This window comes from Pithys albifrons, chromosome 1, assembly GCF_047495875.1.
Source record: "Pithys albifrons albifrons isolate INPA30051 chromosome 1, PitAlb_v1, whole genome shotgun sequence".
Lineage (NCBI taxonomy): Eukaryota > Metazoa > Chordata > Aves > Passeriformes > Thamnophilidae > Pithys > Pithys albifrons.
In genome coordinates, this window is record NC_092458.1 from 125,016,731 (window position 1) to 125,028,695 (window position 11,965).

Below are 11,965 nucleotides of genomic sequence, written 5' to 3' on the forward strand. Positions count from 1 at the left end.
ACCCTTGGGCCAACTCCAGTCCCTTTACCAGATCATGGCACTCAGTGCCACGGCCAAGCTCAGCTGAAAAACCTCCAGGGATGGGGAATCCACCCCCTCTCTGGGCATCCCATTCCAATGCCTGAGCACTCTCTCTGCAAAGAATTTCTTTTTGCTCTCCAACTTCAATTTCCCCTGGCAGAGCTTGAGCCCATCGTGCCCCCTTGTCCTATTGCTGAGTGCCTGGGAGAAGAGACCAACCCCCACCTGGCCAGAACTTCCCTTCAGGCAGTTCCAGACAGTGCTGAGGTCACCTCTGAGCCTCCTCTTCTCCAGGCTGAACACCCCCAGCTCCCTCAGCCTCTCCCCACAGCACTTGTGCTCCACTCCCTTCTCTTCTGCTTGGAAAAAAAGGTTTTGGAAAACCAGCAGAGGAGTGAACTAACCCTGGAAAAAACCCCAAACCACCCAGAGATGATCCCACAGTCACCTGAATGCTGAAAACTCATCAGCAGGAAGGGGAGGAGATAAACCCACCACAGCAGTCAGTGAGGGGGTTCCAGTAACAAAATTTACTCAGCAAGGAAAAGGTTGAGAGCTTGTAAGAACAGCAAACAGAACTGAGTCCCCATCCTGGTACACACAGTGCAGATGTCACTCAGAGCCAACTCATTGCCTTCCTTCCCTCCCCCAGGGTGAGACTTTAATGGGTAAGAAAAGCTAAAATAAAAAATAGAATCCAAGAAAACAGCAAAGTTTCACATCTGAAACAACACCAGGTTATATCTGTGGAGTTCCCTCTTTTATATCTTTGACATTTGATTTATCCAGAAGTTACATGAGAAATAATAAATCAGCATTAAATATTTAAATCTTTATTATTTGCAATGACTTTGAAGCTGGACTTTGAAACATTCTATTTATATTGCTTGGCATGTCTTTGCCCACGCCCTCTGTATATAGAAAAGAAGTTAATTATCTCAAAAGTCTGCCAGGGGTAAATATTTTTCCTCTCAGAGTTCAGACTGAACCAACACCACCTTAATATTCCAAGAGTTAAAATTTAGGCATCAACTAAGCAGAAAATGAAAATATTCACTGCTTATTACACAGACAATCTGATCCATTACAGAAATAATGCCTCGTTTGACTCAAACATTTCCTGAGGATGTGAAGTGAATTCTCCATCAACAAATAGGAACTCCCCTTCACCAAATATCAGGGATAGGTGAGGAAAACATTTGGAATTATGGAATGGTTTGAGTTGGAAGGGACCTCAAAGATCATTCCCACCCCCTCCCATGGGCAGGGACACCTCCCACCAGCCCAGGCTGCTCCAAGCCCTGTCCAGCCTGGCCTGGGACACTCCCAGGGATGGGGCAGCCACAGCTGCTCTGCCCAACCTGTGCCAGGGCCTGCCCACCCTCCCAGGGAAGGATTTCTCCTCAATATCCCACCTAACCCTTCCCTTTGCAGTTTGAAGCCATTCCCTTTGTCCTGTCCCTCCATCCCTTGTCCCCAGTCCCTCTCCAGCTCTCCTGGAGCCCCTTTAGGCTCTGGAAGGGGCTCTCAGGTCTCCCTGGAGCTTCTCCTCTCCAGGCTTGTTATTGTGATGCTCTGCAACATCTGCCATAAAACATAATAAGCAGAAACTAAAAAGCCTCTTGGAAATATAAACTTCACTTAACAATTCAGAATTCAAATTATGGCAAATCAGAGTCACAGAATGGTTTGGGTTGGAAGGGACCTTGGAGATCATCCAGTTCCAACCATGGGCAGGGACACCTCCCACCAGCCCAGGCTGCTCCAAGCCCTGTCCAGCCTGGCCTGGGACACTCCCAGGGATGGGGCAGCCACAGCTGCTCTGGGAATTCTGTTCTACTCCCTCATCACCCTCCCAGCCAGTAATTCCACCCTCCCAGCCAGGAATTCCATCCACAGCAGTTTATCAAAGTATGAAAGTGATTTCTCACTGAAAGTAAAGCTGAAACTCTCCTTGAAATATTAAAATTCCCATGTTCCACCTGTTTGCATCTTCCCATTTATATTTTTATTTATAATCACTTTCCATTGCTTCTCCTTTCTCATAGTGATGCCTAATTAAAACACCCAATTAAAACTCCAAAATCTTTCCCTTACAAACTGCAGGGAAATTTCATCTTCCCTGATCTCAAAAGCCAAAAAACATGGGCACAACTGCAGGAATTCCCCTCAGACTCCCTATAAAACCTGAGAGGAACACACACAATTTTAGGGCAATGTTCACCTGACCTACTTTCAACAGCACACAAAACAAAAACATCAAAAACAAAACAAACCAAACCAAAACAAAAACATAAAATCCTTTATTCCTCTCCCTGCCTAAAAGCAATTGGAGGTGAAGCTGTTGACAGTTGTCAGGTTGGATGAGGTTCAGCTCTCTCAAATGACAAAATAAAATGTTTCTAGATCTACAAACTGACCCATCCAGTTGAATATTTATATTAAAGTTTCTCTGTTGCTTCCCTGGTTGGACAAGTCACCCTGAAACATCATTTAGAGCCACAGAAGCAGAAAAACTGTGAAAAACAACCTCCAGTTTATCCCAATGTAGAATCTGGGAATCATTAAGGTTGGAAAAGACCTCTAAAATCATCAACTGCAACTGCCAAGCAGTGACAGAGAAGTAGAAGTTGCCTCTTTCAGCAGCCAACCTTCCCTGCAGGAAAAATCAGGATTTTGTGTTAAAAACACCTCCCCCAGTGCCACCAAAACTCAAAAAATATTTATGTTTTACAATGTAAGAGATCAAGGAATCACAGAAATAAAGGAATAGTTACTGACATCTTATTTTTTGGCAACATTTCCCCCCATCATCCTTATTTCCAGACCACACACAGACACAGATGAACACTGGGCATGATTTGCTCTACCAGTTCTTAAGCTCCTAAAAAGATTAAGTCCATAAAACACCAGAGCAGATGGACTGATGGATCAGTTAAAAGCTTTCTTTCCTTGGTTTCTGTCAGGCTGGAACATATTTTGGGAATTCTTGTAGCTGAATAAGAGCTTCAGATAGGTGTTAATCTGTGTGCTCATCTAGGCCAAGAGAAAAGATCAAAGCCTACCTCTCACTCTAATTATTATTCATATTTTCCCTTTTATGAAAAGCATTTTGAAGGCTTCTGCCTCTTGACTCAACAGGAATTATGATGAAACAGTGAAGGCAGAAATGTGTAACTCCTGTTGCAGAGAACCTCCTGTGCAACTCCTGTTCCAGCATCTCACCTCTCAAGAGGGAAAACAGCTAAAAATCCCTCAGATTGGCAAAGGTTGTCCCAGTTTGGGATTTTAGCAAAGCTTTTGATACTGTCTCTCCCAGAGCCCTTGTGATAACCTGCCCAGCACAGAGCTAGACAAGTCATAGAATGACAGAATCACAGAATGGATTGTGTTGGAAAAGACCTCCGAGATCATCGAGTCCAACCCTTGGGCCAACTCCAGTCCCTTTACCAGATCATGGCACTCAGTGCCACGGCCAAGCTCAGCTGAAAAACCTCCAGGGATGGGGAATCCACCCTCTCTCTGGGCAGCCCATTCCAATCCCTGAGCACTCTCTCTGCAAAGAATTTCTTTCTGCTCTCCAACTTCAATTTCCCCTGGCAGAGCTTGAGCCCATCGTGCCCCCTTGTCCTATTGCTGAGTGCCTGGGAGAAGAGACCAACCCCCACCTGGCCAGAACTTCCCTTCAGGTTATAAATCTGGAGAAAGGAGTTGCTGATATTAAATTGATGGTGACCCTTTAGTGTTATTTAGTATGTTATTATTGTTGGATATTGTTAGATATTTAGTATTTTAGCATTTTTAGCCATTGACTCCCTTGAGGGTACAGAAGTCCTGAAGAGAGATCTGGATGGACCAGAGAGCTGAGAAATCACCACCTGTATGGAATTCAATAACAGCACTTGTCAGATTCTCTGCCTAGGGAAGAGTAATCCTGGTTATAATATGTATAAACTGGGGGATGAGAGGCTGGAGAGCAGCCCCAGGGAAAGGGATCTGGGGGTTTGGGCTGAGGGCAAGTTGAGTTTGAGTCAGTTGAAAGTAGGTCAGGTGAACACTGCCCTAAAATTATGTGTGTTCCTCTCAGGTTTTATAGGGAGTCTGAGGGGAGTTCCTGCAGTTGTGCCCATGTTTTTTGGCTGACCTGCCCTTTTGAGGTCAGGTAAGATGAAACTTCCCTGCAGTTTGTAAAGGAAAGATTTTGGAGTTTTAATTGGGTGTTTTAATTATGCATCATTATGAGAAAGTGATGTTTATAAATAAGAATATAAATGGCAAGATGCAAACAGGTGGAACATGGGAATTTTAATATTTCAAGGAGGGTTCCAGCTTTACTTTCAGTGAGAAACCATGTCCTGGTGAAGGGAAGGGATGGGAATTTTAATATTTCAAGGAGGGTTCCAGCTTTACTTTCAGTGAGAAACCATGTCCTGGTGAAGGGAGGGGATGGGAATTTTAATATTTCAAGGAGGGTTCCAGCTTTACTTTCAGTGAGAAACCATGTCCTGGTGAAGGGAGGGGATGGGAATTTTAATATTTCAAGGAGGGTTCCAGCTTTACTTTCAGTGAGAAACCATGTCCTGGTGAAGGGAGGGGATGGTCCCACTTTGCTCTGTGCTGGTGTGGCCTCTCCTCGAGTCCTGAGGGCAGTTTTGGGCACCACAATATAGGAAGGATATCACATTATTAATGTGTGCAGGGGAGGATGGAAAAGATGGTGGAAAGTCTCAGGGGGAAGATTAAGAGGGGTGAGGGCACTGGGCTTGTCCAGCTAGAGCAGAGGGCACTGAGGGCAGAGCTCAGCAGGGGCTGCAGCTCCTCCTGAGGGGCAGCTCCATCTCTGAGCCCTGAGAGCAGGGCCAGGCCCAGGGCACGGCTGGAGCTGTGCCAGGGCAGGGGCAGGTGGGATCTCAGCCAAAGGCTCTTCCCCCAGAGGGTGGTGGGCACTGCCCAGGCTCCCCAGGGCAGTGGGCACGGCCCCGAGGCTGCCAGAGCTGCAGGAGCCTTTGGGCAATGGGTCAGGGCAGGGGGGACTGTTGGGGTGTGCTGGGCAGGGCCAGGGTGGCACTGGATGCTCCCTGGGGGTCCCTCCCAGCTCAGGGTAATTCCATGATTCCACAGTTCCTCCTGCCTGCCAGAGCCCGTGGCACCCACGTGTGCCACCCTGGGAGCTCCCTGTGCCCCTCCCCAGCACCTCCCACCTGGGCAAAGCTCCTGCTGCCTGTACCTTTTGTCCTCAGATTTAGAATCAGCTTGTCCTGAGCAGGGCCAGGCCCAGGGCACGGCTGGGGCTGTGCCAGGGCAGGGGCAGGTGGGATCTCAGCCAAAGGCTCTTCCCCCAGAGGGTGGTGGGCACTGCCCAGGCTCCCCAGGGCAGTGGGCACAGCCCCGAGGCTGCCAGAGCTGCAGGAGCCTTTGGGTGACACTCAGTCACACAGTTTAGTTTCTTGTTGAGCAGAGAGTTAGACCTGATGGTTCTTAGGGGTCTCTTCCAACTTGAGCCATTCTGTGGCTCCATTAATTCTGTGGATTCTCCTTCCCCTTGAGAACTCTGCAGGCCTGAGGGTGAGCAGTGACAGCAAAGGGTGTGGGGCCTGTCAGGGAACAACAGCTGTTTCCTTCTGGGTTCTGCAGAATTTGCCTCCTCCCACCCCTGTTTCCTGAAGGACTGTAACTACTCTTACCCCACAGACACTGAGGAGGAGTTTTATACTAAAAGAGACCAAAAGGAGCACAAAGAACATACATTTTGTTTCTTGGGCAGGAGGAGAGGACACACTCAACCCTGAGATCAGCTCAGTTGGGTAAAACTTGGTTGTAACAATGCCAAGGTCATGGGTTCAATCCCCTGGGTGGGCCACTGACTGAAGAGTTGGACTGGATGATCCTTGTGGGTCCTTCCAGCTCAGAACAGTCTGGGATTCTGTGACAGAATTTCTGGAGTATCTGGGAAATACTTCCCAAGTGTCTTCCATAAAAGTCTCCTCCTTTCTTTCTGTGGTCACACAAAAGGCACCACCAAATTAATTTTTTCCTCAAATCCAAGGCAAGGGCATGGATTGGAAGTGTGATATTTAAATGCAAGTTTTGACTCAGGAAATACTCCAAAACCTGTGACCTGTTTTATATAAAAGCTTTTTATCTGCTCTGGAGTGAGTAACCAATACCCTGATATTTCTTCAGTACCTTGGGCTTTAAGGTCCCTTCCAACACAACCCACTCTGGTATTCTATGACATTTCTTGCTTCTAAAAATTAGTTTCTTTGATGCAACAATTAACTTAATTTATCCATACAAAGGAAAAAAAGTACCATTTGAAGGAAAGCTTTGTTGGTTTCACCAGAATTTCTGACATTTATATAAAATATACTGACTTAACTGCTTCAAATAGCCTTCATTTATCAACTAATATTTTTCTGGAGTGAATTCTCAATTTTGCCAAGCACCAGAAGTTCCAGAAAAGTCAATAACAACACAAATATAATTTCAAAAACGAAAAAACAAATATATTTCTGTACCTTATTGAGTTTGCCAAGGGAAGAGATAAGATCTGCCCACTCACTGGAGGATTCAAAGTTTCTCAAAGCTTTCTCAATTGCTGAGGAATAATTCCTGTATCTGTAATCACCAAGCAAATCCTGCTCTTCTGGATCCATCTTGGGTTCTCATAGCAAGGTGGAACCTCCTGGTGAACTAAAACATCCAAACAGTTACAAAAACAACCCACTTTTCAGTTCTGGCAAACTCAAAGTGCTGTAAGATAACAATAAACACACAAAATAAACAGGTCAGCAGCTCAAGTTTCAACACAAAGTTAAAAATAATTCCCTGGGTGTGACTTGAAGTCCCCACTGCCCCTTCTGGAAGCTTTGCAGTCACATTTTCCTCTTTATGAAACGTGGTTTTCCCCCTTCCATGCACAAAAAACAAAAGGAAGGATGGCAAAGTGACCCCATAAAGAGCCAAAGCCCTGAGAAGGTGTTGGAAAAAAAGGAATATTTTTCATAACTGGCTGTCTGGGCAGTGGAATGGGAAACATTCCATATCCAAATATTCCAGAGGGATCCTGCTGAAGGGCCTCTCAGCACACAGAAGGAGCTCTCAGGGCTCTGCAGCTCAGCAGATGCTCAAGCACCAAACCAAGGGGTTGTGCCAAAAAGCCCAGCCATGCATTAGAATCCTCCTTATTTCCACAAAAAGCATCCCTGTATTTTTATAAAGGAAAACCAGCTTATTCAGATTTAATTTTCTCATCTTTTGCAAGGCATTTGGGTTAAAAATCCAACAGACACTTTGGTTTAGAACAGTGGCAAACAAGCATGTGTGGATTTTCTGTACTGAAAAATCCTTCCTTCCCTCCCTTGCTCCCTTTCTCCTGATAGAAAATATGAAAATATTCTTCTGGAATATTCTAAATATGCTTAGGTTTAGGAACAGCAGGTTTAGGTCAATCCCTGCTCCATCCCTGATACAGAAAAGCAGAGTTTTGTTACAAAATACTTTATGTTTCTGAATGACATCTGCATTGAGGACACAAAAATAAATTTATATTCTTTTAAAATACCAATACACAACAATAACTAAATCAATAAAGGATTTTTGATAGGAAACTCACAGAAAAATGCTGGATGAATTAAAAAAAAAAGGATTTTAAGTGCGGTTTTAAGGCATCTTTGCACTTTCCTGGATTCAACCACTACCAGTAAAACCACTCAGTGTCATCCAAATTAGATCCACCTCGATGGGAAAAAAATTATCATTATCATACAGTGTCATCAGGGCCAGATTTGGTTGGTTGGGTTTGTTTGTTTGCCTGCAGTGAGGGTTTAATTTTGTTTTGATTTTGTTTCCAGTGCCCCTCTCAGCAGAGAGGTTTAAAAAACTCCCAGTGCCTTGCAAGGAATAACATTTATCTGGGATACAGCTCTTCAATATGGATTTAAAAAAAAATAAAGCAATTTCTCCCATAAAACTCAGCAAAGTGGAAAACAACATTTATCTGCGATACAGCTCCTCAACAAGGATTTAAAAAAAAAAAAATAAAGCAATTTCTCCCATAAAACTCAGCAAAGTGGAAAACAACATTTATCTGGGATACAGCTCCTCAACAAGGATTTAAAAAAAAAAAAATAAAGCAATTTCTCCCATAAAACTCAGCAAAGTGGAAAACAACATTTATCTGGGATACAGCTTCTCAACAAGGATTTTTAAAAAAAAAAATAAAGGAATTTCTCCCATAAAACTCAGCAAAGTGGAAAACAACATTTATCTGGGATACAGCTCCTGAACAAGGATTTTAAAAAAAAAAAAAAAAGGAATTTCTCCCATAAAACTCAACAAAGTGGAAAACAACATTTATCTGGGATACAGCTCCTCAACATGGATTTAAAAAAAAAAAAATAAAGCAATTTCTCCCATAAAACTCACCAAAGTGGAACATAACATTTATCTGGGATACAGCTCTTCAACATGGATTTAAAAAAAAAAAAAAGAATTTCTCCCATAAAACTCAGCAAAGTGGAACACAACATTTATCTGGGATACAGCTCCTCAACATGGATTTTTTTTAAAAAAATAAAGCAATTTCTCCCATAAAACTCAGCAAAGTGGAAAACAACATTTATCTGGGATACAGCTCCTCAACATGGATTTTTTTTAAAAAAATAAAGCAATTTCTCCCATAAAACTCAACAAAGTGGAAAACTTGCAAGATGCTGTGAGCAAAAATCAAGAATAATTTGATATAAACATTGCCAGGGTAAGGAGCTGAATCCCATTTCCCTCATCTAAGTACCTGAATCATTGGATTGTATTTATATTCCATGGAACAAAGCAGGAGCTGGGATGTTATTCCAGTAGGTCCCTGCCAAGTTAGGGCTGCTGGAATAACTTCCTGAAATCAGGGATTTGTCTGGATCACTTGGGATGGGGCAGTTGTTTTGCTGACAGGACACACCAGGTCTGGAAATGCCATAAAATCCATTTAGAGAAGAGGAATCAATCGGATTATCAGCAGCACCTAAAGGAGTTTGGAATGTTCTATGGAAATCACATCCCAGAGGATTTTTGTAGTATCAAAACCTGGTCTGTTTGTCATGGAATCACAGAATTATTTGGATGGAAAGGACCTCAAAGCCCACCCAGTTCCATGTCCATGGGCAGGGACACCTTCCACTATCCCAGGATGCTCCAACCTGGATTTGGGCACTTCCAGGGATTGAAGAATTTCTCTGCCCAACCTGTGCCAGGGTCTCACCACCCTCACAAGGAAAAATTTCTTCCTAATATCTAATCTAAACCCATTCTCAGTTTAAAGCATTGAAGTAAAATTTAAATAGAATCTGAGGGTAAAATAAAATTTAAAAAAATGTAATAAAACTTCATTTAGGGGGAAAAAAATGGCTCGTTCAGTTCTTAAGTGATTTTATTTGGACTTTGCAGTGAAAAGGCAGGTAAATGGTGCCTTCCCACCCAGAAAAGCAGGGATGGATGGAATGATCTGGTGTGGATTGATGTTCATGCACCTCAGCTGCCAGAAAGGTTTGATAAAATCCAATAATCTAAACACAGTTAATAGACTGTGTTTGTTCTTAGAGGCAGGAAGATAAAAAAAATACTTAAAAAAGTCAAAAAAGCACCACGTTCCAGTGACCTTCAGGCACATCTCCCAAGTCCTGGGAAACAAAGTTTCCTTAGTAAATCCTGATTTTAATAGTTTCTCTTCCAGCATTGATGGTGTTGGACTCTTTTCAGCGGGCAGGACAAGGAGTAAAACACAACATTGCAACATGAGGAAGAACTTGTTTCCATGGAGGAGAGCAGAACCCGGGAACAAGTTGTCCAGGGAGAATCATGGAATATCCTGAGCTGGGAGGGACCCCCAGGGACCATCCAGTGCCACCCTGGCCCTGCCCAGCACATCCCAACAATTCCCCTGTCCCTGTCCCGTTGTCCAAAGGCTCCTGGAGCTCTGGCAGCCTCGGGGAGGTCATGGATTTGGAGACATTCCAAACCCACCCTTGGGCATTCCTGTGCCACCTGCTCCTCCAGGTGGCCCTGCCTTGGCAGGGGGGTTGGACTGGGCTGTCTCCAGAGGTGCCTTCCCACCCCATCCATGCTGGGATTCTGTGGGTCTGCCTTGGGGAGGTGACTGTCCCTTAACCCCCATCCCCTCCCTCCTGCTGGGGCCATGACAGGGAGTCACAGGGCAGGATCCCCATCGGCCTGGGACCCCCTCAATCTGGGATCCCCCTCAGCCCAGGATTCCCCCATCCCTGGCTCTCTCAGCCCAGGATTCCCCCATCCCTGGCTCTCTCAGCCCAGGATTCCCCCATCCCTGGCTCTCTCAGCCCAGGATTCCCCCATCCCTGGCTCTCTCAGTCCAGGATTTCCTCACCCCTAGATCTCTCAGCCCAGGATTCCCCCATCCCTGGCTCTCTCAGCCCAGGATTCCCCCATCCCTGGTTCTCTCAGCCCAGGATTCCCCCATCCCTGGCTCTCTCAGCCCAGGATTCCCCCATCCCTGGTTCTCTCAGCCCAGGATTCCCCCATCCCTGGTTCTCTCAGCCCAGGATTACCCCATCCCTGGCTTCCTCATCCCTGGATCCCCCTGATCCCTGGATCTCTCATCCCTGGATCCCTCAGCCCAGGGTCCTCCCATCTCTGGACCTCTAAGGCCAGGATCCCCCATCCCTGGGATCCCCTCATCCCTGGATGTCTCATCCCTGGATCTCTCATCCCTGGATGTCTCAGCCCTGGACCTCTCAGCCCTGGATGCCCCTCATCCCAGGATCTCTCATCCCTGAATCTCTCAGCCCAGGATCTCATCCCTAGATCCCTCGGCCCAGGATCGCTCAGCCCTGGATCTCTCAGCCCAGGATCCCCCTTAGCCCTGGATCTTAGCTCCCCCACATTCCTGGATCCCTCATCCCTGGCTCCTTCATCCCAGGATCTCATCCCTGGCTCCTTCATCCCAGGATCTCATCCCTGGCTCCTTCATCCCAGGATCTCATCCCTGGCTCCCCCAGCCCTGGCTCCCTCCGCCACTCCCCGGCGGTCTCCGCTGTTCCAACCCGCCCTCCCGGCGCTCCCCGGCGGTACCTGCGGAGGGTCCTGGCGCGATGCGGGAATCCCTATGGAAACCGGCCCCTCTGGAAATCCACGCTCCGACCGCCAATCCCTATGGAAACCGGCCCCTCTGGAAATCCACGCTCCGACCGCCAATCCCTATGGACACCGGCCCCTCTGGAAATCCACGCTCCGGCCGCCAATCCCTATGGAAACCGGCCCCTCTGGAAATCCACGCTCTCTCCGTCAGTCCCTATGGACACCGGCCCCTCTGGAAATCCACGCTCCCACCGCCAATCCCAATGGAAACCGGCCCCTCTGGAAATCCACCGGCGCCGGCAGGGCCGCAGCGGGGCCATACCACCGAGCGCCGCGGAGGGGGGAGCCGCGGCACAGCCCGGTGCAGCGCGACTTCGCTTGTCGCCCATCAGTCGCGGCCTCTCCCGCTGTCACCCGCTGTCGTTGTCACCCAACTCCCGCTGTCACTCGCTGTCGTGTCGCTGAGCGCCGCTGCCCGCAGCTGGTCCCCTGTCACCTCGGTCACCTCGGCCTCCCCCTCGCAGTGAAATGGTACAGCCCGGCGGGCGGGCAGGCGGGGCGGCGCGCGCCCCCCAGCGGCGCGGGCGGGAACGGCGGGTCCGGCCACGGCCGCATCGGGAATATCGGGAACATCGGGAATATCGGGAATACCGGGAATATCGGGAGCATCGCTCCCTCATCCCGCTGCACCGGCTCAGATGGCCTGGAAACAAGGACGAGCCTGGCTGTCCCCGCCCCGCCACGCCACGCCCTGCCCTGCAGGTAACGCGGTGCTGGCGCTTCCCATTCCCAGCTCTGCTCCTGCTCCTGCTCCTGCTGGTCGGAGGCAAGAGTTGCT

The 11,965-nt window shown here is 47.3% G+C and overlaps 1 protein-coding gene across 2 annotated transcripts in view; it reads right to left on the reverse strand.

Annotated features, from left to right (window-relative positions):
* Positions 1–11,419, reverse strand: part of DOP1B (DOP1 leucine zipper like protein B) — a 55,633-nt gene extending 44,214 nt beyond the window's left edge. The window contains exons 1-2 of one of the 2 annotated variants that reach the window (XM_071567075.1): positions 11,122–11,419; positions 6,540–6,706 (exon numbers count right to left, since the gene is read on the reverse strand). In XM_071567075.1, coding sequence (XP_071423176.1) covers positions 6,540–6,677 — 138 coding nt within the window. In that variant the 5' untranslated portion in view covers positions 6,678–6,706; positions 11,122–11,419. Of the gene's footprint in view, positions 1–6,539; positions 6,715–11,121 lie in introns of both variants that reach the window. The other variant, XM_071567065.1, reaches the window with a different exon arrangement.
* Between the last annotated feature and the right edge of the window lie 546 nt (positions 11,420–11,965).